We start from the raw sequence: 27,068 nt of genomic DNA on the forward strand, positions 1-27,068 counted from the left end.
GGCTCTCTGTTTCGGGTCTTGTGGACGCAGGGCTCACATATTCCTTTCGTTGGATTCCCTATGCCCGGGGAGACAGCAGAATCTGGCTTCTCCTAAAGCACCTGTTGTCGCAGCATTTATTGGGAGGATGCCATGGCCAAGATCTTTCTTCCCTGAAATGTGTTCACTGAGGTGTGCTTTGTGTCTTTTGTTTTTTTGTTTGTTTGTTTGTTTTGGACAGGTTACATTGATCTAGCCTGGTAAAGATATCCGGAGACCATGACCAAGAAAAGCATTGCAGTGATTGGGGGAGGTGTGAGTGGGCTCTCCTCTATCAAGTGCTGCCTGGAAGAAGGCCTGGAGCCAGTCTGCTTTGAAAGAACTGATGACATTGGAGGGCTCTGGAGGTTCCAGGTAAGTCTCCTGGTTCTTCAGTACTTGGAACCCGCACTGAAACTAGGCATCCGCAGTGTTAGTTTGCAACCTCAGGAGCATCCCAGGTGTAATCTGAAACTGGTCCCCTTCATGGAGGGCAGAGAGAGACCCAAGAAAAAGGCGGGCGACTCCAGGGTGGCAGGTGGCAAGTTTAAATAAGTAAGGGAACTTACATATGAGGCGTGTCCTGGGCAGCAGCAAGACAAGTACATCTCCACACCTGCTATATGTTAACTGGATTCAATCAGTACCATGCACATGGTCTCAGCACCACATCACTAGCAAGGCCAGCAAGATGTACATGCCAAGAAGTCTCTGAGGGTCCAGCTCCTGGGTAACGTGTGGGCACAGCCTCTTGATGACTTCCCCCCAGTATGCCACCTCTCCTGACCAGCTTTTTTTTTTTTTTTTTAAGATTTTATTTATTTGACAGAGAGATAGCACAAGTAGGCAGAGCAGCAGGCAGAGGGAGAGGGAGAAGCAGACTCCCGCTGAGCAGGGAGCCTGATGCGGGGCTCGATCCCAGGACCCCGGGATCATGACCTGAGCCGAAGGCAGACGCTTAACGACTGAGCCACCCAGGCGCCCCTCTCCTGACCAGCTTTTACAATGTCACACAGCCCCCTCTTCTATGCTGTCCCCTGAGGAGTCAGCAAGGGGGTTCGCTATCATGGAGGTGGCCCATTTGCTGTCTTTCTGTCTGCATGGGAGTCAGGTACCACGGTAAAAGTGTAGGCACATGCAAAAGAAAACACAGATTAAGGTAATGATTTCCAAAACAATTTTTTTTTCCCACCAGGGAACCCAGGCTCCGAACCACTGATTGATTAAATTCCCTGTCTGGGGGGTTGGCTCACTCACGGTGTTCACTTATGTTCTCATGTGATTTAGTATAGGTGATACATAGGCAGACTCATCAGGTATGAACACGCAGCATTCTGTTTGGATAATGGCACAGGTTCCTCCTTCTGAGGCAAAAATAATGTCCAAAGCCATTCTCTTTTGGAGGACAGCTCTTCCCACTAGAGCTATTGCAGTATTCAGTAAGGACAAGGTTTGTTGGTTATCATTTAATGCTTGCTGGGTGAATTTCGTAAGGACTTCTATATGTACTATAACATCCACCGGGCCAATGGAGGAAACGAAGACAGCGGCTGTAGTCCGTGTCAGTGAAAACACAGCGTGTCCATCTAGCCTTGAGGTGAGGGAAATTGGCAAGTCTTGTTTCCACGGGTGTGGGGAACTCTCCCCTATGCCCAGGGAAAACTCAGGGTGCAGTGGTCCAACCACCCAGGTGGGAACCGTGGCCAAAATTTTGTTCCACACAACCAGTAGGCCCCTTTCCGGGCTACCCGATAAATACCTGGGTGGTGCAACCAGTTAGTACCAAACTGGTCACTCTCCTTTAATATGGCAGAGTGACTGACCACACAGTTCCAGTGACATCCCTCCTGTATTCCCAGTAGAGTTGTGTTGGTTCTGTTTCGAATGACTTTTCTCTCCTCCCAACGTAGGGGTGCCTGGGTGTTCAAATATCCATAAACCCATCCCAAATCTGGCTCGACGGTGGTATTTCTAGGACCCTTCCAGTGAGCAGGTTAATGGGCTGCCTGTGTAGTCTGACAGACAGGAAAAGAAGACCCATGCCCAGTGTTATTGGTACTGTGTGCCCCAGGCCAGGTTTCTGGATCAGTGTTGGTAAGATCAGATGAACCAAGAATGCTAGTCCTAATTTGTTCTTCCTTAATGTACGGCTTTAGGGCCTCTCAGTGTTTTTCTTGGAGGGGTGATTCTCACCATGGCAATCCTGAGGAGCTAGAGACGGGCAGCTTCCCACATAGCCATCAGTTGGATTGATTTCTTTGTTGGACATAGGGGTGAGCCCACCATAGAAAGGAATTTCTGTCAGGTGCCCATCGTGTACCTGGACACCAAAGGAGCAGCAGAGTCTCAGGTCAAACAGATATTTAGTAGGAACTTGTATGGGGAGATGTTCCTCTGTTACAAGAATGACAAGGCCTGATCTTTAGACATTAGGGTGGTTGCAGTTTTAGGAATTGGACCAGGTCACGTATACCGTCCAGGTTGCCCAGGCGAGGCAGCACTGTCAGGTGTGAGATGGACTGGGGTGGGATATGCCTGACCAGGACCCCCATCCTCTCCCCCTCTCTCAATGGTACATATTCCATTGCAGGTATAGTATGTTTCAACAAGTCTAGCTTGTAGCAGGACAATGGGATCCCAGTGCGAAGTAACTCTCCCATCCCAGCAGAATTTACCATTGCAAATCCCAGTAGATAATGCCCTTCTCAGGGTCCTGTGTTCTCAACAGTACAGCATGCTCATCTTGGTGAGAGCTGGGGCAATGGCTGGGTTCCACAACTTCCACACCTTTACAGTATCGAGGGCCTTAGGAGGAGTCCCCAGTCTGGCATATGGGGTAATTAGGACTTATTGGTTGATCATGCAAATGTGTTAAAGTCTGGCACAGTACTTTTGTCTACTTGGCCAAAATGGTTTCACCTGTTAGTAATTTCATCTCCTTTCATTTCCTTTCTACCAACCCTGCTGCTCGGGGGCTCTAGGGGAGCTGGAGCCTCCATTCACTATCATGACTGTTGCCCAGTCTTGCACATCATGACCTTTGAAATGGGACCACCCCGTCATGTCTACTGATGAGGGTATCCATACATGGTACTCAGCTTCTATAACCCCCTAATGGTGGCAGCCTGGTTTGCACATTCACAGAGAAAGCTTGGGTTAAGCCAGGTGCTGTGTCCACACAAACCATGGTATACGTATAACCTTCACTCGGGGAGACTGAGGCAATAGAATCAATTTGCCAATCCCTCCCTGGTTGAGAACACCAGATTCCTTTGGTAGTCGCCTTTGGCATCGGTTATAACACACAGGACATGCTGTTACTGAGTTAACTTGAGTCCCTATAGTTCAAGGGTGACACGAGCTAAGGTATCACCTTCCTGATTGCCGGGGGATGTCAGTGCTTTATGAGCAGGGATCTAGAAAACAGTGAGTTCTACTTCAGGCTCTTATAGGGGAACCCAAATGTCTTTCCACATATCCTGATACTCACAAGGGCTCATTCACGATCATGCACCCCTTGGCTTCCCAATGACCAAGCCATAGGTTTCATCCCGTTAGAACAGCCCAATTGTCAATGCAAAGGGTTAACAAAGGAGTAACAGCCAGAACTCATGAATCACCAGCCAAGCTGTTCTGAGTTCAGCCCACTGGTTACTGTACTCTGTTCCTGTTTCCTGCCCAGATGGGGTAATTTTTGGGCAAAATAGTGACACAGCACACTCCTAGTCCTCTTGAAGGGATTGCCCTGACTAGACCCAGGTGTATACTGGGCGTCAGCTAGAATTTCCCCACTCCCTCCCTACAGGCTACAGGGACACAGCAGGTATAGGGGCAGGGGCATCTGGAGGATCTACATCCTCCACAGGTCCTAGCAGCACCTGCATTTCTAGTAGACTTGTGGACCGGGTGCACCTCTGCTGCAAATAGGCATGTCACTTAATCACCGTGGAAATTTGAGCTATGGTAGAGGTGGGTAAATGGAACGTATTCTCATCCCATCCCTTGATGGGCAGGGAAGTTCTTACCACAGTGCTCTGTTCCTTACTGAGAGGCTTAATCTGGAAGGGTGCTCTATGCGGGTGAGGCAGGTTTTTGCTCTCTTGCCAGAGCTGAGACCAAAATCCTAGGAGTACTCTCTCCTTGTCTTATTTCAGGTACTGCTGCCCAGCCCATATATTCAGAGTCACAGACCCATCTAATTCAAATGGTAGTCCTGCTTGGGAGATGCCCAGAACTCTAACCTGCTTTACTAGTATTTTGGCCTTTTCAGAGGCAGCTTGCTGCTCTGATCCCCAGTCCTACATGTGCCCTTTCTTTACCAGGTGGTATAAGAAATGGGGACACTGTGCCAGGTGGGAAATAAGAGTCCTCCTAAGTCCCTAAATCCTTGCAAAGCCTGCATTTCATTCACATTCTTAGGGATTGGGTAGCCTTGCACCTTATCAACCACAGCTTCTGGGACAACACAAGTCTCATCTGACCAGACAGCTCCCTTGACCCTGAGTTTTTTGTGGGTTCACTGCCCATCCTCTCTCTCACACAGGCTCCAGCAAAGCCTCCGGGTTTGCCTCCAGCAGAGGCAAATCTTCCCATGTTAACATATCATCAATGTAATGGACCCATTTTAGTGATGTGGGCAAGGAAAACAGGGCAGGTCTCAGGCTACCATCCCATGAAATATTTTGGGGCTGTGCATGGCGCCTTAGGGAATCACTTGAAAGACCCAGGTGCCTCTCCCTTGTCAATGCAAACTGGTCTTGTGACTCAGTGGTCAGGGATATACTGAAAAAAGGCATTTGCTAAGTCCAGCACAGCACAGCACACTCCTGGACTCTGGCCAAGGTATCTAAGATGGTGGCAATGTTGGGCACAGCTGCATGGATTGGGAAGAGACTACCTTGTTCAGTTCTCGGTAGTGTGCTGTCATCCACCATGAGGGATCTGACGTTTTTACTGGACATTCAGTGCAGTTTTGGACTGCTTATCTTTATGCCCCCCCAAGCAATTTATATTGACAGTTACCACTGTACAGGGATGACAGGCTTACTGATTCCCAGTTAATGTTTGCCCTCAGTACTGATTTGGTTACCCAGAGGTGGAATTCACCAATGGAGATTTGCCCAAGGGCAGGGGAAGGGGTGAGGAGCCTCCAATTGCCTGAGTGCAGTCAACCGGTGGTCATGTCCTCTTGATGACCTCCTCCAGCAATGAGACATTTTATCTTGTGTCAGGAAATATGATGGGCTTAACAGTGATTAAACTTGCTAGAATCCAGCATGCTGCCCTCTTCTCAGCAGCCGTCACCTCAGGTTCTATTCAGGTTCTTCCTCACGCTCTCCTCCCCCCACCACAGGCTAGGAGCAAAATAGGACACAGGTATCACTTGTTTGTACTTTACTGATGTCTGTGGAAATAAAAATGGCACAGAGATCATTTTCACTTAATGAGTTTTGTGGCTATCTGAAAGAGGGTAAACAATCTTGGTGGGGGGGCACAGTGAGGGTGGAGTGTAACAAGATAACAAACTTAAGAAAATGTAATGTGGTTAGGAAATTTAAAGTGGTTGCTCCCGGTCTGCATTAATGAGTACGTGATCTAGAACACTTGCTTACAACTCCTTCCAGGGATCCCCTTTTCAGTCCTCTCTGACCTTACCGTCTTGTCTTTCCTTTTTCCTCCCACCCTCCCTCCCTTCTCTCTTTTCTTCCTTTCTTTTTCTTTCTCTTTTCTTTTCTTTCCTTTTCTTTACTTTATTTTTCTCTCTTTCTCTTTCCTTTCTTTTTTCTTTCTTTCTTTCTTCTCTTTGAATTCCAGTTCAATTTAAATAATTCTCTAATAATCCTAGTCCTCAAATAGAATATAAATTCTGGCGCTTTTCTTTCTTTTCAACTTTTCTTTCACTTGAAAAATCAAATTTAGTTCAAAGGCCTGTCTTCAGAAGAGGGCAGAGGGCACCTGCAACTGGTATTTCTTACCCTTGCATTGTATTCAGTTTTTTAAATTGAGTTATTAATATGTACATCCAGCCCTGCAACTTGTCACTAAGTTTAGTTATCATCTACTTAAAAGATAATTAAGCTACTTACATGCCAAAGAATATCAACCTCCTTTACTCATCTTCAGAGAGGCAGGCATTCACTGGGTTTGCTTTTAAACTCACTTCCTAAACCAGTGAATGGTATTAAGGTGTCCAGGTGTGTCTCATATTTCCTACACACAAACACAGTGTTGATCGGTCACTTACAAATGGCTTCATAGTAGGGCACCTGGATGGTTCAATTGGTCGAGCGTCTGACTCTTGATTTCAGCTCAGGTCATGTTCTCAGGGTCGTGAGATGGAGCCCCACCTTGGGCTCTGTGCTCAGCATGGAGTCGGCTTGAGATTCTCTCTCCCTCTCCCTCTGCCCCTCCCACTCAGGCACTCACTCTTTCTCTAAAATACATACATACGTACATACACACATGGCTTCATAGCATTCCTTAGTTGAAAAACACTGCAGTCCTTTTGCGCCTTGGCTCTGTCTTGGGGAACTAACTCTTATTTGACAATAGTTCTTACTCAGACCTAGAGTGACTATCCTCTGGTGGAACCCCCATGCCTCAGTCTTGGGCATGAACTGAAAAGGCTGTTAATTAGTGTTCGGTAATTAAGAGAAAATTATGCTTTTGAATCCAGCCACAACATAGTATATAAGTTTTTTGTTTTTTTAAAGATTTTATTTATTTATTTGAGAGAGAGAGAGAGACAGCGAGAGAGGGAACACAGGCACAGGGAGTAGGAGAGGGAGAAACAGGCTTCCCGCGGAGCAGGGAGCCCGATGCGGGGCGCGATCCTAGGACCCTGGGATCATGACCTGAGCCGAAGGCAGACGCTTAACGACTGAGCCACCCAGGCGCCCCCATAGTATGTAAGTTAAGCGCACAGCCTGTGTTCAAATCCTAGGTCTGTACCTACTAGCAGTGTGACCTTGAGGAGAATCATTAGACCTCTGTGTACCTCTGTTTTCTTATCTTTGAGAAGGAGATAATAGTAGCACCCATTTCATGGAGTTATTGTGGGGGTAAGTGAATGGATAATTATGTCAACAGTAATAACAGTGCCAGGTGTACAGTAAGTGCCAGATGTCATCGTTATTGTTATTCAGTAGGCCTGGAGTGGGGCCCATGCATCTGGTTGGTGTCTTTGGTAAGCGTCCTACCCAGGTTTACCAGTTACTTATCAGGCAATGCAATCAGGTCAGGTCCCCATTCTACCTGATTATCAGGTTTCTGGCATTTACCTGCAAAGTGGTTTAGACTTGTTCTCTGTTAAAGACTTAACCTGGGATTTTTCCTGAGTATCCACCTGGCAAAATTTCAGCACCATATGAACTGCTTCCTTGAAAATCAAGAAGCTATATTTTGTCATAACTCTCTGACTTCTGTTAAGACCACCTACATCTGTGTCCATTATATTGCATATCATATGGAATACATTTTACACACACATGTATATACATACATACACATGTGCACACCCACACCATTATATTTCTAGAGCCAAGTGTGATGTCTGGCACATGTTAGGTGCCAAATATATTTATGTCTTATAAATAAATCCTTGAGAAGCAATTCAGGGGCTGCTTAAAATGCTTGTGGAAACAAGGACCTTCATTCTCACACATTCCACAGTTACGCAGTTGTGGATCCTGAGGTATTGTAAACATTCATTAATTTTGGATTAAATATGTTTTACATGCCGATGCTGTTTTCCTCAAGAATTTCCTCTGAGACCTGCTTCCCTACCACCCCCTGGTTGGTTTGTTATTTGGAGTCCTGCTCTCCCCCACTTCTCTAACTCTTCAGTAATTCACTGGGGGTTTCATACATGGGATCATCCCAAGCACTTTGGAATTCCACCATTGCTGCCAGGTGTCCCATAAGACAATGGGGACTCAGGGCTGCCCTTTTCTTTTTCTTGTGACAGGTCCTAGGGATCCAGTATACATCCATATTTTTATTCTCAGGTACCATCACTTGCATTTTCCTATCTCTCTTCCTCTTTCTCTGTTCCACCTGCCAAACAGGAGAATATGATTTACTCTACCCCTTGCCTCCTTCTTATTATTGTTGAATACTTTCCAGTAGTAATTATTTATAAGTTCTCAAGACATAATTTCAATCAATTCTTAGTCTCCTCATTAACATTAGTTCAGACTGATGGTGGAAAGTAGGTGCTAACGTATCATTTTGATTTTTCATACTTTAACATTACTTTATGAGTGAAATAGCTTTAAAATGATAAACCCCTTATGAATGCTGAGGATTTAATGAGTATTTAATGCTGGAAATTTTTTTAAGATTCTTTAGTCAATCTGAATTTTTAAAATCCTTAAAGCATACCAAAGCAGTGCTTCTCAGACTTTAATGTGCATATGAATCACTGGTGATTTGTGCCAAAATGTACGTTCTGATTGATTAATCTGGAGTGCTGCCAAGATTCTGCATTTCTGATAAACCCCTATGTTACGTCGATGCTGATGACCTGAGAACTACATTTCCAGTAGCAAAGCTCTAAAGAGTATATGTAGGGGCCCCTTGCTGGCTCAGTCGGTAGAGCGTGCGACTCTTAACCTCAGGGTTGTACGTTGGAGCCCCACGTCGGGTGTAGAGATTACTTAAAAATAAAATCTTTAAGGGGTGCCTTGGTGGCTCAGTCGGTTAAGTGACTGCCTTCGGCTCAGGTCATGATCCTGGAGTCCCAGGATCGAGTCCCGCATCAGGCTCCCTGCTTAGCAAGGAGCCTGCTTCTCCGTCTAACCCTCTCCCGTTTCATGTACTATCTCTCTCTCTCTCATTCTCACTCTCTCAAAATAAATAAATAAATCTTTAAAAAAAAAATAAAATAAAATCTTTAAAAAAAAGAGTATATATAATATAAAAAAGTAATATAAAAAAGATACCAAGTGGATACAATATGCTATAAAATTAAAACAAAATAAAATATAAATTAAGTAATAAACACCCTTAGATGAATAGGTTTTTAACTCTCTCCCCTCCAAAAAAATAAAAGACGAATGAATGCAAAAACACTTAGAAGAGGGTAGACAGCAGTGGTTCTCAGCACTGACGGTACTTTTAAAGAATCATCTGGGGAACTTTAACAAATACTGATGTCAGGCCATTTAGAAGTTCTGGTGTTATTGGCCTGTGATGCCAATAAAACTCTCCACCACTTATTTCTAATGTGCAGCCGGTGTGGAGACCTTGGCCCTATAGTTTTTAACCCCAGCTTTCCAGTTGATAAATGAGGATGACGTGGCATCTTTAAAACAAAATCAGGAACAGTATATTGAACTTTGGACTTTGTTAGACGATGTTGAAATAAAGGTAAACTCCTGCCGCTGTCTTCAAGCATTTTGCAATTTAGCTAAGAATGTGTGGAGAAAAGACTTTTGAGGTTGATGGGATGAACTCTGGTGCCCTGAGCTTTCTGGGGCCAGCACACTACCTCTTACCAGCAGATCTCACCTTGTCTGCATATTAGACAAGGAGCAATTAAAACAGGGTCTCTGGGAGTAGGGACCAGGCCTTAGTGTTTTTTAGAGTTCCCCAGATTATTCCAATGTGCAGACAAGTTTGAGAACAGTCCTAAGAGAGCTTCTGTCCCATGGAATTCTGAGTTTCTCAAAGGAACAGAAGAGCAACACTGCCCCATTCTCTTTTCTTGTATGAACTTCCTGTTCACATGTGTGAGTCATGTGCTTAGGCAGGAAATACAATCAAGGTACATTTGTAGAGGGCAGATGTATTAATTATGGTAGGAAAATTTAAAACCCCAGCGCAACAGCTTCTTTTTCCACTCACTGATCCAATATTGCTCTGTTCCCACTCTCTTTTATAAAAAGCAGTGGTTTAACACCGTGGTAAACCCTACCTGGGGTCCAGTCAGGAGTCTGGAATAGCTTGATGTCTTTGTTTTTAAGATTTTATTTATTTATTCATGAGAGACAGAAAGACAGAGAGGCAGAGGGAGAAGCAGGCTCCCCACGGAGCAGGGAGCCCAATGCAGGGCTTGATCCCAGGACCCTGGGATCACGATCTGAGCTGGAGGCAGAAGCTGAACCGACTGAGCCACCCAGGTGCCCCTTGATGGTTTTTGTGGACATAAGAAAACACTTTGCTGTGTTAGTGACATGAAAAAGAATATAAATATATGAGTTTTGTCACAGGGGTAGGATCTGTGATGCATTTAGCTCTGTGAGCCCGACTGACCTGCCCTAGAAAGCATGGTTCTACTCCTTATACTAAACTTAGAATTAGTATTTTTGTATTCTTTGGGCAAATACCTCGTAGTGCAATTGCTGGGTCATAGGGTAGTTCTATTTTTAACCTTTTGGGGAACCTCCATACTACTTTCCCCAAATAGCCAAAGCAACCTTGAAAATGAAAAGCAAAGCTGGAGGCATCACAATTCCAGATATCAAGGTATATTACAAAGCTGTAGTAATCAAAACAGTGTGGTCCTGGCACAACAAATAGACACAGAGATCAATAGAACAGAACAGAAAACCCAGAAAGGGACCCACAACTATATGGGCAATTAATCTTCGACAAAGCAGGAAAGGATATCCAATGGAAAAAAGTCTCGTCAACAACTGGTGTTGGGAAAACTGGACAGCAACATGTAAAAGAATGAAACTGGACCAGTTTCTTACAGTACACCTAAAAATAAATTAAAAATTGAATAAAGACCTAAACGTGAGACATGAAACCATAAAAATCCCAGAGGAGAACACAGGCAGCAACCTCTTTGACATAGGCCATAGCAATTTCTTTCTAGATACATCTCCTAAGGCAAAGGAAACAAGAGCAAAAATAGACTATGGGGACTTCATCAAAATAAAAAGCTTCTGCACAGCAAAGGAAACAATCAATAAAACTAAAAGGCAGCCTATGGAATGGGAGAAGATATTTGCAAATGATATATCTGATAAAGGGTTAGTATCCCAAACCTATAAAGAACTTATCAAACTCAACACCCAAAAAACAAATAATCCAATGAAAAAGTGGGCTGAAGACATGAATAGACATTTTTCCAAAGAAGACCTATAGCTGGCCAACAGACACATGAAAAGATGCTCAACATCACTGATCATCAGGGAAATACAAATCAAAACTGTAATGAGGTATCACCTCACACCTGTCAGAATGGCTAAAACCAACAACACAAGAAATAACAGTTATTAGCCAGGATGTGGACAAAGGGGAACCCTCTTGCACTGTTGGGGGGAATGCAGTCTGGTACAGCCACTATTCCTTTTCTTGTCTTATTACATCAACTAGGATTTCTAGTACAGTGTTGAACAGGAATGGTGAGAGAGGACATCTTTGCCTTGTTCCCAATTTTAAGGGGGAAACTGTCCATTTTCTCACATTAAGTTATGATGTTAGCTGTGGGTATTTTGTAGATTTTTTTTTTAAATCAAACTGAAGAATTTTTTTTCTATTCTTAGTTTGCTGAAGCTTTTTCTTTTTTAAATCATGAAGGGGTGTTGTATAAACAACATTTGAACAAAAACAAAAGAAAAATACTACCTCATTAATAAATCAATTTGTTTTTCCTATTTTCAAGTTCTATTGGCTTAAAATAAATAAAATATATCAGAACCATCTGACAGGGGAGAGGTTATACAATGCACAATTATGTAAACATGGGTAAATATAGGTAGTATACTATTGCCCCATGCTGACGTAATTTTATATATTTGATGGTGAGAATGTGAATTTGATTTTGTAACATTAATTTTTTTTTTTACCAAAAGGTATATTATAGGTCATTTTCAATGTTCCTACATAGACTTGAAAATTACAGTTTATGTGTCTCCAAACTCATTCTCCATAATTCAGTCATTAATTCATTTCAAAGCACTTATTGAACATCCACTCTATATCAGGCACTGTGTTGATGATAGAGACACAAAGAAGAATAAGATATACATCCTGTTCTCAGGTACCTCACGGTCATAGAAACATATACAGGATAATACAGTGTTAAGTTTAAGTTGCCTTTGAGAGCTTGGATATGAATGGGACATCTAACTCTGTGGGGAAAACAGAAAAGTCTTCTTCAAAGAAGTGCCATTTGATGTGACTCTTGAATGATAGGAAATTTCCAAATGGAGAAGCAGTAATATGTACTTTTAAAGTTGTGAAAGGGCCGCCCACTTGCACCCACTTCAGATACCAGTCACAAATCCGGGTTATTACTGATACAACTGACCAACTGCCTATAAATCAGAGGTTCCCATGACCCCCTCTTTGGGTTTGATTAATTTGCTATAGTGGCTCACAGAACTCAGGAAACCCATTTACTCACTAGATTACCGGTTTATTATAAAAGGATATAACTTATAACAGCCAAATGGAAGAAATGCATAGGACAAGGTATGGGGACAAGACACAGAGCTTCTGTGCTCTTTCTGAGTGCTCTAACTAACTCTCCCCATATTTCCTCAGCTTCAGCAGTCTGGAAGCTCCCCAAACCCCATCCTTGTGCGTTTTTATGGAAGCTTCATTATGTAGGCATGGTTGATGAAATTATTAAATCATGGCCATTGCAATTTATTCAACTTCCAGCCTCTCTCCCCTCCCCAAAGGTCGGGGGTGGGGGTGGGGGTGGGACTGAAAGTTCCAGCCCTCTAATCACTTCGTTGACTCCTCTTTTTTTTTTTTTTTAATTGAGAGAGAGAGGGAGAGCATGTGTGGTGGTGGTGGTGGGGTGGGGAGAGGCAGAAGGAGAGGGAGAGAAGAATCTCAAGCAGACTCTCTGCTCAGCAGGGGTGTCCAACATGGGGCTCAGTCTCACAACCCTGAGATCACTACCTGAGCCAAAATCAAGAGTGGAATGCTTAACTGACTGAGCCACCCAGGCTCCCCTTAGTTGGCTCCTTTGGCAATCAGCCCCTATCCTTAAGTGGTTTCCCAAAGTCCCTTCATTAACACAACAAAAGACATCTTTATCATTCTTAACACTTAGGAAATTCCCAGGGATGGGGAGCTATGAGTCAGGAACTGTAGGCAAGTCCACATATATATGCAAAATATATACAAAGACCAAATACATACGAGAGACAATTTTTTGGTCGTCTGAATGACCAAACATGTATTTCTTATAAGTCACAGTATCACAGGCACTTAGCTTATTTCTTTTCTATAAATAACGCTATCATTAACATCATTTAATGTAACTTTGTCTACTACGCTGAATATTTCTTAAAGAGCTAAGTAAGTTTCAAGGATTTTCATATACTTGCCACATTGCTCTCCAGAAAACATTCTACTAACTTCACTCTCTCCAGCATAAGTTCCCATTTCATAAGTTTCTGTTTGTGCTAACACCGAGTAATAGTCTTTTAAATGAGTAAAAAATATTGTATGGTGAGTACCATAACATCATAAAATTAAAAAAATAAAAAATAAATGAGTAAAAAATGAGGTCATAGGGGAACATATGCGGGACAGAATAGAAGTTAGTACAATGTTTCCTGGAGCGCAGTCTTGCCAGAGTACAACAACCCTTGAAACTCATCTAGGCTTTGAAATATATAAAATATTTATAAGACTATTATTCAGATGAGCAGTTCTCACTTGGGAGTCTCATGTCGTTGCAATTAGGTGACAACTGAAACTGTATATCTGCTGTGGTCTCTTTGTTCACATGTTTAGAACTTCAGCTGGGATAAACCAAATTTCTGGGGGCTGGCTACACATCTCTGTATCCCAGACATTCTCTTCACATGTCTGACTTGGGCTTACTCACAGAATGGTGACTTAAGGTAGTTGGACTTCTTACATATCTGCTGACTTCCACCAGATCAAGCTTTCTAAGAGACAGAGGGCAGAAACTGCAAGACTACTTAGGACTGACTTGGAAGTTACCCAGGTATCATGCCAACTGCCTGCTGTTGGTCTAAAGCAAGTCACAAAGACAACTCAGATTCAAAGGGAAGAGACTACACAAGGGCACAAATACTGGGAGACGTGGAGGGGTGTGTGTGTCTATATAACTTTTTTTAATTGGCATTTCTTTCAGAAAACTTTTTCAAATGTTTACTGACTGTTAATAAACCATGTAGTTAATTCTCAAGTTGCTATGAATGCTTCTTATTTAATGCAGGAAAATCCTGAAGAAGGAAGGGCCAGTATTTACAAATCAGTGATCATCAACACATCTAAGGAGATGATGTGCTTCAGTGACTATCCCATCCCAGATCATTATCCTAACTTCATGCCCAACTCCCAGGTCCTCAAGTATTTCCGGATGTATGCCAAAGAATTTGATCTTCTAAAGTATATTCGCTTTAAGGTAGGGAATTTTCTGGGTGTCTCTGTGTTTGAAGTTGTTTGTAAAATAAATGAAGAATGTGGCTTAATTTACCCGTGCCTATGTGTAAAGACTGGCTTAATATGCCCATGTATCTATCCTATCCAGAAAAAGACCATTCTTTTGTCTTCTCTGTGCCTGTCTCTGTCCATGGAAAGGTCCTTTTTCTATATATTTTGGCTGCAGATCCTAGAAGCCACCTGCCAGAATGTTTTCATTCCTTCACTTTATGCTATTTGATTGCAATAAAACAAATGAGGGCAAGTGTTTTCCTGGTTACGGAGGGGAACTGACGGGTATGGAAACTTCTGGGTCCACCACAGCTTATCTGCTGCTGCTTAGCCCTTTTATACTTTCTGAAGTACTTGCCAGTGCATTTTTTTTAATTTAAATTCAATCAGCCAACATATCCTTAGTCTCAGGTGTAGTGTTCAACAATTTATCCGTTGCGTGTAACACCCATTGCTCATCAGATCACACCAATGCATTATTTTTATGTGATCACAAACAACCTAGTGAAGCAGTTATTGGGAAGTTATTGAGGAAGCCAAGAAATTAACTCTGGTGTAGAGGGAAGAACACTAATTGGGGAACAAAAACTTGAGTTCTACTCTTTGCTCTACCACTAATCAACTTGTGGCTTCAGACAAGTAAGTTTCTCAACTTTGACGTCTCTTGTTCTCTTGTTTGTAAAAATTTTCTTGTTGGTAAAACAGGCTGATTATATCAGATCAGTTCAATGGTTCCTTCCTGTTGTTAAGTCTTCCTTGATTTTTCTATCATCCTTTTTTTCAAAGATTTTATTTTATTTATTCATGAGAGACAGAGAGAGAGGGAGAAGCAGGCTCCCCATGGAACAGGGAGCCCGATGCAGGACTTGTTCCCAGGACCCCAGGATCACAACCTGAGCCAAAGGCAGACGCTTAACCGACTGAGCCACCTAGGAGCCCGATTTTTCTATCATCTTTAACCATGGCCATAGAAGAACACATATTTCTGACAGCTGGCAAAAAGCCTAAATATTCTACATTCCTTTTTCCCCTTGTGATGAGAACTATTCGGATCTACTCTCTTAACAACTTCCAAATATGCCATACAGCAGTATTGTCAATAGTCGTCACGTTGTACATTATTATATCCGCAGTGCTTATTTATCTTATAACTGGAATTTTGTACCTCTTGACCATCTGCATCCAATTCCCCACTCCCACCTCCCTTCTGCCTTCTGATCGTTCTGCTAAATCATCACTTTCTCTATTTAACAAGGATAATAAACTGGTAATATCCAGTGACAACTTCCAAAGTAAGTCTTTTATAGTTCAGTGACTTCCCTTGTTGTTAAACACATTTAACAAGTTTGTTGCCATACTAATCGGTGGAGACACAAAGACCGAAAGAAGCCAATGATTTCATAGCCTAGTTAAGAAGATATAAGAATGAAGAAAAAAATTTCTATAAATTTAATGAAAGTAAAGAGTTACAGGGTAATAAATGCCTTAGAGATTTATATTGTTAGCTCAGAGGAAGGGTGCGTAACCCATCAGGGCATGAGACAATAGGCACCAGGGAAGTTTTTTTAGAGGAGATAATATGTAAGCTAAATGTTGAAAGGTAAGTAGGAATCTGCCAAATGAAGAAATAAAAGATGACCCATGCAGAGGCACAAGCCTGTGTTAGAGCAAGAAGCTTAAAGAGAAGAACTCTAAATAGTGCAGGATGGCTAGGTTCTACCGATACAGTATCTCTAGGAGTCCACCAAGACATTGTGGTCCGAGACCCTAGAACCACATAGGAATACACTCTTAATGTTTCCTTAGGCTGGATAGAAAAACCCATTTTTTTAAACCTAAAAATTATACCACTGACTATCCCATCTTGCAGCGTCTTTCTTTATAATCACTTGTAAAATTGGCAGTTATGGGAGCCAAAGAGAGGATCATTGACTCAGTCACGAGTTTAAGCCTAGACAGTGAGAACAGGACTTGGGATAAAAAGATACCAGAGGGTCCCAGGATGTCTGGGGGTCAGGAGAGTAGTAGGCATTTAGTGCATGGAGTGCCTTAGAAGCACAGGAGAAACCTACGTTCTGTTCACGCGTCTCATGACATCTTAGGGCATGGTCTAAGAGAACGAGTAATTTGCACTTTTCTAGAAGCAGAGGAGAGTGCACCATTAACCTGCCAACTATTTTATTTAGCCTGTCTCATGGGAGTTTTCTCACTCTGACCACAGCCCCGGACAAAGAAGTTCTTATGTGTGGAATATGAAAATCAAATATCGCTGCATGAGCTCTATTATGTGATATTAGCCCTTTGTGTAACACTCTGCAAGGAGAGTCATGTCAGGGAAGATGTCCACTGTATTGGCTGTGGTTAGTCTCCTGGAGCTATCACTTTTCTTTTCAGACCACTGTGTGCAGTGTGAAGAAGCGGCCTGATTTCTCCACTTCAGGCCAATGGGAGGTATTCACAGAATCTGAAGGGGAAAAGGAGGTAAATGTCTTTGATGGAGTCATGGTTTGCACTGGCCATCACACCAATGCTCACTTACCCTTGGAAAGCTTTCCTGGTGAGTAGCCTACAAGGAAGGAAACCCTTGAGCCATGCCTGTGAGCTGATCTCTGAGGAAATGGGAGGATTGTGGCCTGAGTGATTCCTACCTAAGGATGAGAAGAAGTTTATCCTAATTCTGCATGTTTCCCTGAAAGATGTTGGGGCAACTTTGATTACTGCCATTTGGGAGGTAACAATAACATTAATTTTGAAGACTAGAGAAGAATTAGAGGGCTCTTTCTTTGGTTTCCCAACAACCTTAGTTTTTCTAAGGAGCAAAAGAAAGAACATGGAGTTGATCCGTATTAGGTTGAATAAAGACTTTTTCAGCAATCAAGGAAACAAACAAATACTGAGTTTCTAAGGAAGAAATGAAAACTTAAGGAATTCAATTATAGATTTTGACCTGGATTTTCATTTTGAAAAAAACAACACAAAAAAAGCACTCTAGTATACTCTAAAGTATATGAAACCATATGTACTCCAATTGAAAGGGGAGTAGGTATTTAAATATGAAAAGACAAAAGAGAAAGGAGGTTTTCTGCAGCAGTTTGGATTTGGGAGTCTACAAGTCTAAAATACAAGCAGATCCTGAGTTAAGCAGACTGTCTGTGGTAAGGAAGTCACAAGGTCTGCTCTGAGACTGTGAGAAAAGAAAATAGGCAAAAATATTCAGAAAGGCAAGCATGCAGCTGAGTAAAGGGAGAACAGATGGAGGTATGTGCTTAAACTCTACCCACTGCCAGCAAAGTGAATGCTTTGGCAAATGATAGCAGATAAGCCTCATCCGATAATTCTTTTCCCTTCTCTTGCAGGAATTGAGAAGTTCAAAGGACAGTACTTCCATAGCCGAGACTATAAGAATCCAGATATTTTCACTGGAAAGAGAGTCATTATAATTGGCATTGGAAATTCTGGAGGGGATCTGGCTGTGGAAATTTCCCACACAGCCAAGCAGGTTTGAATCAGTAAATTATTTACTTTGCTTCATCAAGGAAGCAGTATGTAGACCCAACATGGAGTATGAATGCCTCTGCACATAGCCCATCCATGCCAATGGCAAACACAGGGCTTGGCTCCGTTGCTTCCGTTGGCAACATTATGACGATGATATGATGGAGCCAGTGTTCCCTGTTAGATTCCCATCATTCCTGTTGACCTCACACTAAAGAATCCCAATTATCTCAATCAGCTCTCTCTTCTCAGTATGCCTCTGACTTTGAAGACCAAGCAGTTGCCCAGGGAGCTTGGTCAAATGCAGCATTCAGAGTATTGGTCTTGTTTAGGCTAGCGGAAGTGCCACACTCTCATATGAAGGAAAGCACACTGGTTCAGCGGAAGGCTTTGCACTCAGAGGATGGTGGGGAATTTTCCTCTTCACTCCCCAAATGGAAAATAGAAACAGTCTAATCTTTCCAAAGACAACATGGATATTGGTATGAAAAGCATCCATGCTGTAGCATGTGTAGGGAGTTCACCCCAGCCTTGGCATACAGTTAGGTATCAGAATGACATTCACTCTAAAGCAATTTCTGTGTCCTAGAGTTTTTTGTTTTGTTTTGTTTTTTGGGTTCCAGATTTGCACTCCAGTGTTAAAAAAAAAAAAAAAAAAAAGACCTGAGCTGTTTTGTTTTTTGTAGCATGGATTTTGAGCTGGAAAAAAACAGTCTTCATTATAAACTCCTAGAAAAAGACATGTCATTTTATATCTTGTTATTCATGCCTGTATTGAATAAATTTATTGGCAATAGGTAAGTTTCTGGTCATTTTCCAGTAACTTAAATTAAGCTGTGTTTATCCACAAATATGTTTAAAATCTTTTTAAAATAGAAGTTTAATGCCACGACTTTGTTAAGTGACCTTTACCCAGAAAATCCATTCAGTAACACTTCTCAGTATTATCCCCATCTATTGCCACAAAAGTAATTTCATATGTTGCCCTATAAATTAGTTCAACAAGCTTGATCAGGAAATAGGTATATAAACAAAAAAGGGTAAAAGTATGTGTTATGATGAAAGAGTGTGTAAGGTATATGATGGGGACCCAAAGCCTGAGTCTTCTTTAATATCACTGGCTTATCACATGGTCAGTTATAAGGGAGCTGGGCCTTCCATACACTGAGGAACTGCAGATTGCCAAAGGAAACATCCAGAGTAGATGGAGATAAGGTGGCTGTGTCTGAGAAGGCCTGGGGACAACACACTGTACAACCATGTCTGCACGGCAGGGCTGACACCAGCACACCCATTCTGTGAAGAGAAAAAATCCATTTCTTATAAAACAACGTTACTTACATTTTTTTCATATAAATCCAGACTTGTAAATACGGTGTTTGCTTAAAACAAAGTATACATGGAAAACTGAAATGAGAAGTATGACGAAAGCCATTAAGCATTTATTGAATGTTTACTATATCCCCCACCCTTTGCAGGTGGTTCACTATTCTCACAACAGCCTTGGGATGTATTATTTTCACTACTTTATACATAGGGAATCTGTTAATTGAGACTCTGAGTGTTTACTCACATACTTATATAACAAAAGTGATACAGACTGCACACAAAGCTGTGTGATTCCTTAGACCGTGCATGCTCTTTCAACTGTGCTTAATCATCAGAGTGTGTAAGGTTACCGTCAGTGAGAATGTATGAGTGAAGTACATAATTATCCCTCTGTAGCCTGGTCACCTTTTTATATGAGAGTTTATAGACAAAAGACCATAGAGCAGGTACTTATGTACCTTACAATTCTGCGAACTATCCCCAGAAGTTTTGTAGAGAAAGTGATACATTCACCAGGTAATTGAATGTCAAAACTTTATCAGCTCTGAATATGGACTGTAGCCAGTAGAGGGCACCTAAAGACTGACCACCTTCTTGTTCTACTAGGGATCTGCTGTTTTTCCATTAAATAATCAGTGAAACACTTCTTCAAGCACAGGCTTTGGGTTCATCAGACCTGGGTTGGAAATTCAACTCTGCCACTTACTAACTGTATGATTTCAGGCAAGCTATTCATTTTCTCCATGCCTCTCATCCGTAAAATGGGGATAATAATACCTACTTCAAGAGGTTGTTGTATTGATTAAGTAAGAATTAGATTAAAGGACCTGGCACAGTGAGTTACAGGTCACAATTCTCAATAAAGAAGCAATGATGATGTGTTGGGGAGACTGAAAGATGTCTATGCTGTACCTCCCACCCTGGAGGAAAGGGTTTTGCAGAATGAAGTGTAAAAACTTAGTATCAGTATATATGATAAATAACAGGGGTTTTTCGTAATAATGCAGATAATGTCAAAGGCAAAAGAGACTGAGGGTTTTAGATTAAATGATGTCCGACTGCTTTGAGTTCTATTGTTCCTTGATTTTTAAAAGAGTTGGGCAGATTAAATGCTAGAGAAGTTCAAAGGATGGAGAGAAAATTGTCAGGCAGAATGGTCAGTGGTGTCTTATGGAGGAAGGCACACTTATCTGGATCTTAACAATAAATAGGCTTTGGAGAATTAAAATAAGTGACTTTTCAAGGAGGCATAATGACATTAAACAGAAATGCAGTGGTAATTGAGAGAAAGACATGTTCTTGGTCAGTGAGTGTACTAATTTAATTGTATTCTTAGTGTTTGAAAAGGTAAATTGCAGGAAATAAAAAAAAATTGCACAGGGACTAAAAAGACTGACAAATGAGTTTGAACTTAGTCTTGAAGAGAGTGGGGTGCTATTAAAGGATTATGAGCAGAGAATGAGAAATGCAAACAATTTTTCCCCCATGCCCCAGGTTTTCCTCAGCACCAGGAGAGGGTCTTGGATCCTGAATCGTGTATCTGACTATGGATATCCTTTTGATGTGTTATTCTCTTCTCGATATAAACATTTTCTTTCGAAGATTTGTGGTCAGTCATTAGTAAACAGTTTTTTGGAGAAAAAGATGAACCAAAGGTTTGACCACGAGATGTTTGGCCTAAAGCCTAAACACAGGTATGTTACCACGATGGGAGTGGGGCAGTGATGCCCAAGGCGCAGGAATAAGGACTGTTCACACAGGCTAACCATAGAGCTACTTCTACGCATACATTAAGAAAATCCACCGATCTGAGATCAGATTTCTACCTTGCGCCTTATAGAAGTCCAAGATCTACTGTAATCTGTAATCTTCAGCCTATGATTCTCCTTGGCATTAACCATTTGATCATTTCCTCAGATATAAGTTCTTTTTACACACTACCCAGTAACAACCAAATGGTAGCAGATGGCAGTGTATAATATAATTCACTCATTCATCCCACAAACACTGAGCACCAGTTATGAGCCAAGCATTATGCTGCGCATGAGAATACAGAGACTAAAGACCTAATAGTAATACTAGTACAAATAATAACACCTTACTTTTCTGAGGACTTATTATAAGACAAGCACGTTGCTAAATGAGTTCCATGTATGATCTCATTTAATGCTCACAACAACCCTATAGGTTAGAAGTATTTTTTTTAACCTCTATTTTGCAGATATAAAAACTGACACCTAGAGAAACTAATTCGTCTGAGGTCACACAAGAAATAAATGTCAGACTCGAGAAATGGATCTTACCTTAAGTACTCTAAGGAGAAGACAGGCAAGAGAGCATGATAAATGCATGGAGTGTTCTGGGGGTATGAACTATGGGAGACCTCACACAGTCAAGGAGACAGACTGTGAAAGCATTTCTAGAGGCTGATTTTAAATGCTTTTTTCCAACTCTTCATTTTTTTTAAACGTTCAGATTTACTTACTCCAAAATAGTAAGTACAATGAGTACCCATGTACCTTTCACTTAGATTCACCTATCAACAGTTTGCTACATTTGCCTTCTCTCTCTCCCTCTCTCTGAAAATAGATAAATCCCCACATATACACCATCCATCCATCCATAAATGCATACGTACATATTTTTCCTGAACCATTTGAGAGTAAGTCACAGTCACTAAGACACTTTGCCCTACATTCTAGGCATTCTCCCACATAAACGTAACAGAGCGTCCACACAGGAAATTCAGCATTGATAAAATAGTTTTATACATACAATCTAATATATCACATATTCAAATTTTCTAAATGTTCCCCAAAATATTATTTACAGCTCTCTTATTTTTAAATCTAGGATCCTTTCAGGTATTACCCAATTGCATTTAATTGTCAGGTCTCTTTAGTCTCTCTTCATCCGAAATAATTTACCATTTTTTGACATAGGCTTTTTTGAAAGAATTGAGCCAACTGTTTTATAGAAAATCTCTAAATTTGGACTCACATACTTGTCCTACCTTTATTATAATCTGGTTAAGCATTTTGGCAGAAATACTCATAGGTTATGTTGTACCTTCTTGGTGGATGACACCAGCATCCACATCATATTAATTTCTCCCGTATTAATGAGGTTAAATTTGATCACTTGGATAAGGTGGCACCTACCAGGTTTCTCCTCTGTAAAGATGTTTTCCCTTTGATCAGTGGGGTGATACTTTGAGACTGTGTTCTTTCACTCATTAATTTCACCCAGTTATGGAAACCGTAGCATCCATAACTTTGGTGGTTACAAAATTAATTGAGGCTTTATGGAATAATAGGAGCTAGCCAAGTAAGGAGGGAAAGGAAGTTGCATTCTAATTCTAACTACAAGGTCTTAGAATAGTGAAAAATACATTTTGCTCTGGGACTTGCATGTCGTCTGGTTTGGGCAGACTGTAATAAAATGGCAAAGGTGAAAGAGTGATTGAGCACATCTACAGCCTCACCAGACAGGTATATTAAAACCTCTGTGGGGCGCCTGGGTGGCTCAGTCGTTAAGCGTCTGCCTTCGGCTCAGGTCATGATCCCAGGGTCCTGGGATCGTGCCCCGCATCGGGCTCCCTGCTCGGCGGGAAGCCCGCTTCTCCCTCTCCCACTCCGCCTGCTTGTGTTCCCTCTCTCGCTGTGTCTCTCTTTGTCAAATAAATACATAAAACATTTAGAAAAAGAGAAAAAAAAAAACCTTTGTATACTCTGCTAACTAAAACATTTGGAATCAAGAGTCCAGAGGCATTGAAAGATTTCAAGCAAGTGAGTGACCTAATAATAAATACATTTTGGAACAACCACTCCAAAAATGATGTAGGAGATAGACTGAAGGGGGATGGAGCAGGAGGCCCTACAGACAATTGTAATGGTCTAGGTAAGATAGAAAACAGAAAAAACTACTCTGGAGATACTAAGTGGAGAAAGGGAAAAGCCCGTGTGACCAGACAGAAGACTCAAGTTTTGTGACTTAGGCAACTACGTAGATGGTGGTACTGTTTGTGAAAAGCAGTAAGCTCAGAGAGAAAGATGAAATCATGAGGTCAGAATAAGAACACAACCTGTACCTAAACTCTAAAGGTTAGAGTCAAAGCGTAACTAAATGCAACAGACCAGTAACAGTAATGCCATGTTCCTGAGGCTTGGCCATCTCTGTCTGAACATGATGTGCTGAGAATTCCCAGAGCCTATTAACCCAGGGCCCAGGGATCCAGACTGATTTTTAGAGAGGTCCAAGACACTAGAAACCCTAATTTTTTTTGTGGGGGGGACAGTCTTTATCCTATGCCTTCTCTACGAAAATAGTACTTAGGAGGCCCAGAGGCTCCCAAGGAATTCATGGAAAACCATTTTGACATACATTCTAAAATCCTAGTCTGTGTAACCTTGGGCAAGCCACTTCTGTAGGCCTCAATCTCCTCATCTCTAAACTTGGATAATGACACCTGTCCTGCCTCCTTCATTGGGTTTGTGTGAGACTCCAATAAGTGAATGTATAGAGAATCAATTTATAAGTATAAATCCCTATATACAGGTCATTTGAAAATGATGGTTTAATTCTAGCTCTTGGGCCTTTGAAACTAGAAATGAGACTCAATAGAATGCAGATAGTCCAGTTCTCCAGACCTACTGATCTGTGGATAGAACCTATGGGCCTGTGGCCTTATCATATCACTGAGGATATTACTGCTATTCCTTGAGAAACCATATATACACTCTTCAAATAAGACCATTCTTCTTTTACTTCTCCAATGTCTTCTTTCTTTTTTTTTTTATTTTATTTTATTTATTAGAGAGAGAGAGAGAGAGCATAAGCAGCGGAGGAGCAGAGGGAGAAGCAGAACCCCCACTGGCAGGGAGCCCGATGCGGGGCTCATTCCCAGGACCCTGGGATCATGACCAGAGCCGAAGGCAGATGCTTAACCGCCTGAGCCACCCAGGCGCCCCCGTCTTCTCTTTCAATGCCATCCAGGTCTCAACTTCTGCTCTGAGATCCTAATCTGTGCCAAGCTGGTATACGTTAGAGCTTTCCCAAATTTCATGGATAGACCAGAGAGAGACCATTACCATATTGTTTAACCACCTCCATCAAAGTGGAATTTTACTGACATGTTACCGATACCCCTTTTTGTTTTCCGCATTTTTCTTTCTTCTGATCTCACGACTTACAGAGCTCTGAGTCAACATCCAACGCTGAATGATGACCTGCCAAATCGTATAATATCTGGCTTGGTGAAGGTGAAAGGAAACGTGAAGGAATTCACAGAAACGGCTGCCATATTTGAAGATGGCTCCAGGGAGGACAACATGGATGCTGTCATCTTTGCCACAGGCTATACTTTCGCCTTCCCTTTTCTGGAAGATTCTGTCCAAGTAGTCAAAAACAAGATTTCCCTATATAAAAACGTCTTCCCTCCAAACCTGGAAAAGCCAACTCTTGCAATCATAGGCTTGATCCAGCCCTTGGGTGCCGTTATGCCCATTTCAGAGATGCAAGGACGCTGGGTCACTCAAGTATTTAAAGGTAAGTGACCGTGCAAGTTGACTCCCTAACTACTTAGTGGTATGTTTAGTTATGTTCATGTTCTTGCTTTTAAATAGCTAAACAGTGTGTAGGACTGTAACAGTGCCTGGCATAAAATCAGTGCTCAAAAATTATTTTTGAGTGAACATAGAGTAATAACTTAGAACTGTGGACATATATTGGAATCTCCTGGGAAATTTTCCACAAATACGTATGCTTTGCCTGGTGGTGTTTCTTTGATAAATCTAAGTGGGGCAGGCGTACGATCTCTGGGAAAATATTCCTCCATTGATGCCAATAGTAGAATCCACTCATCTAGATTTTAGACAACTGATACCTATTTGTGAAGCGAAACAATGTAATCTTTCATTATACGGAAAAGCAAATATAGAAATGGTGTGATTTGATTTCAGCCAAAAATTAAGACCTGGCTAAAGACTAGTCCAGAATGTATAAGATTCAACCTCTCAAATTCCTCCTTTCCCCCCTTTTATATCCCCTCTTTCAGTTTTGGCTAGGAGAACACGAGAAAAAACTTTGGCATTTGGGATAATAGGCTAAATATGAGTCAGGAGAATGATATAGCTTCTAAAAGGCTTAATCATCTCTAGCAGCATTAAAGAATTATAATGTCATAGAACTTACAGTTGCTCTTCTCTAAGAACTTAAATTGTTCTTGTTTAAACTGGTCAGCACATACCCAAAGACCTATTTCATTTTATTTTACTTTTCCCAAAGACCTATTTTAAAAGTGAAACTGGGGTGCATGAAAAGGAGAGAGAGAAGAATGGTTAAGGGATTTGAAAACGACATTGGAAATACAACTGAAGGAGCCAGAGGGGTTTACCTAGAGAATATAAGATTCAGGGGCAATATGAGCGTTCCCTTCAAAGGTTTGTAGAATGTCCCATGGCAGAAGGATCTGATTTGCTCAGTATCACTTCCAAGGGTTGAACCAGAACCAAGGAGTGAAACTTTGAGGGTTGCACAAAATCAGCTTAACATTAAAAACAAACACACCAACCTTTTTTTTTTTTTGGTCAGCTATTGCCATATCAAGACGGAATGGGCTGCCTCTGCAATTGTGAAGAATCCAAGCAGAATAGGAAAAAGCTTATCTTTATAGGACTTTAGGCATAAAATGGGATCAAGAATTGTTCCTTCTTTCCCTGTGGAATAAAGCCTATTTGTTACAAAGAGTACAAATGTGGGCGTGGTTCCCCCCACTCTGCCCTTTTACTTCTTTCTTTATTTTTCATATACTTTTGGGACCATTTATTATTTCCTCTTGTCCATTATTTAATTTCCCAACTAGGAAGATGATGTTAGGGAGGACGAAGGTATTGGTTAGAAGCCAGAATAGGAGAAGTATCTTCCAAAGACAAAGTAGACTAGAGTAAGTTACTGTTGTTAATGTCATATTGTGGTGATGATGGGGTAAGGTGAATTATAACCTCCTTGGGTACAGAAAATTATCCTGTATTGCTTTTGAGTTCTGCATGGCATAGTGATTTTTAATAGATTGTTATTCCCAGTGAGGTAATTTTACACTTAAAATTTTGATTTTCCTCTTTAGGGCTAAAGACATTGCCCTCACAAAGTGAAATGAAGGCAGAAATAACTAAGGCTCAAGAGGAAATTGCTAAAAGGTAAGAAATTCTCCCAGGAGGTATGTGGTTAATTTTTTACTTAGTTCTTTTTTTTTTTTTTTAAGATTTTATTTACTTTTTGACAGCGAGAGAGGGAACACAAGCAGGGGGAGCGGGAGAGGGAGAAGCAGGCTTCCCGCCGAGCAGGGAGCCCGATGCGGGGCTCCATCCCAGGACCCTGAGACCATGACCTGAGCCGAAGGCGGATGCCTTACGACTGAGCCACCCAGGTGCCCCAACTTAGTTCTTAATTAGAGTGATGTTATACTATATTTATTAATTTTTTTAAAGCTTTCTTTCTTTATATGAGAGAGCGAGCGAGCGAGCGAGCACGCAGCAGGGAGGGGCAAAGTGAGAGGGGGAGAGTCTCAAGCAGACTCCACCCTGCGGGTGGAACCCAACTCAGGGCTCGGTCTCATGACCCGGAGATCAGACCTGAGCCAAAACCAAGAGTCAGATGCTCAACCAACTGAGTCACCCAGGCGCCCTTATTGTATTATATTTAATCTTCCTTGTGTTATTTTAAGGATTTAGATAATATTTATTATTGCTTTTCTGGCAGTAAACTATCCTATTTCAACTTTCCTCCTGTCTTTCCTTTGACCCATTCTTGTCTAACTACCTTCTGACTGTGAGCAGTCTCCAGTAACCTCT

The 27,068-nt window shown here is 41.6% G+C and overlaps 1 protein-coding gene across 1 annotated transcript in view; it reads left to right on the top strand.

Annotated features, from left to right (window-relative positions):
- The first annotated feature begins 258 nt into the window (after positions 1-258).
- LOC148164473 (flavin-containing monooxygenase 5) overlaps positions 259-27,068 on the top strand; it is a 29,587-nt gene continuing 2,777 nt past the window's right edge. Inside the window, exons 1-7 of the mRNA XM_088022310.1 lie at positions 259-393; positions 14,177-14,365; positions 16,789-16,951; positions 17,751-17,893; positions 20,713-20,912; positions 24,413-24,765; positions 26,342-26,414. Coding sequence (XP_087878436.1) covers positions 259-393; positions 14,177-14,365; positions 16,789-16,951; positions 17,751-17,893; positions 20,713-20,912; positions 24,413-24,765; positions 26,342-26,414 — 1,256 coding nt within the window. The remainder of the gene's footprint in view (positions 394-14,176; positions 14,366-16,788; positions 16,952-17,750; positions 17,894-20,712; positions 20,913-24,412; positions 24,766-26,341; positions 26,415-27,068) is intronic.

Source organism: Eumetopias jubatus, unplaced genomic scaffold (assembly GCF_037043125.1).
Source record: "Eumetopias jubatus isolate StellerSeaLion01/CBP00866 unplaced genomic scaffold, mEumJub1_p1.0 scaffold_4, whole genome shotgun sequence".
Taxonomy (NCBI): Eukaryota; Metazoa; Chordata; class Mammalia; order Carnivora; family Otariidae; genus Eumetopias; species Eumetopias jubatus.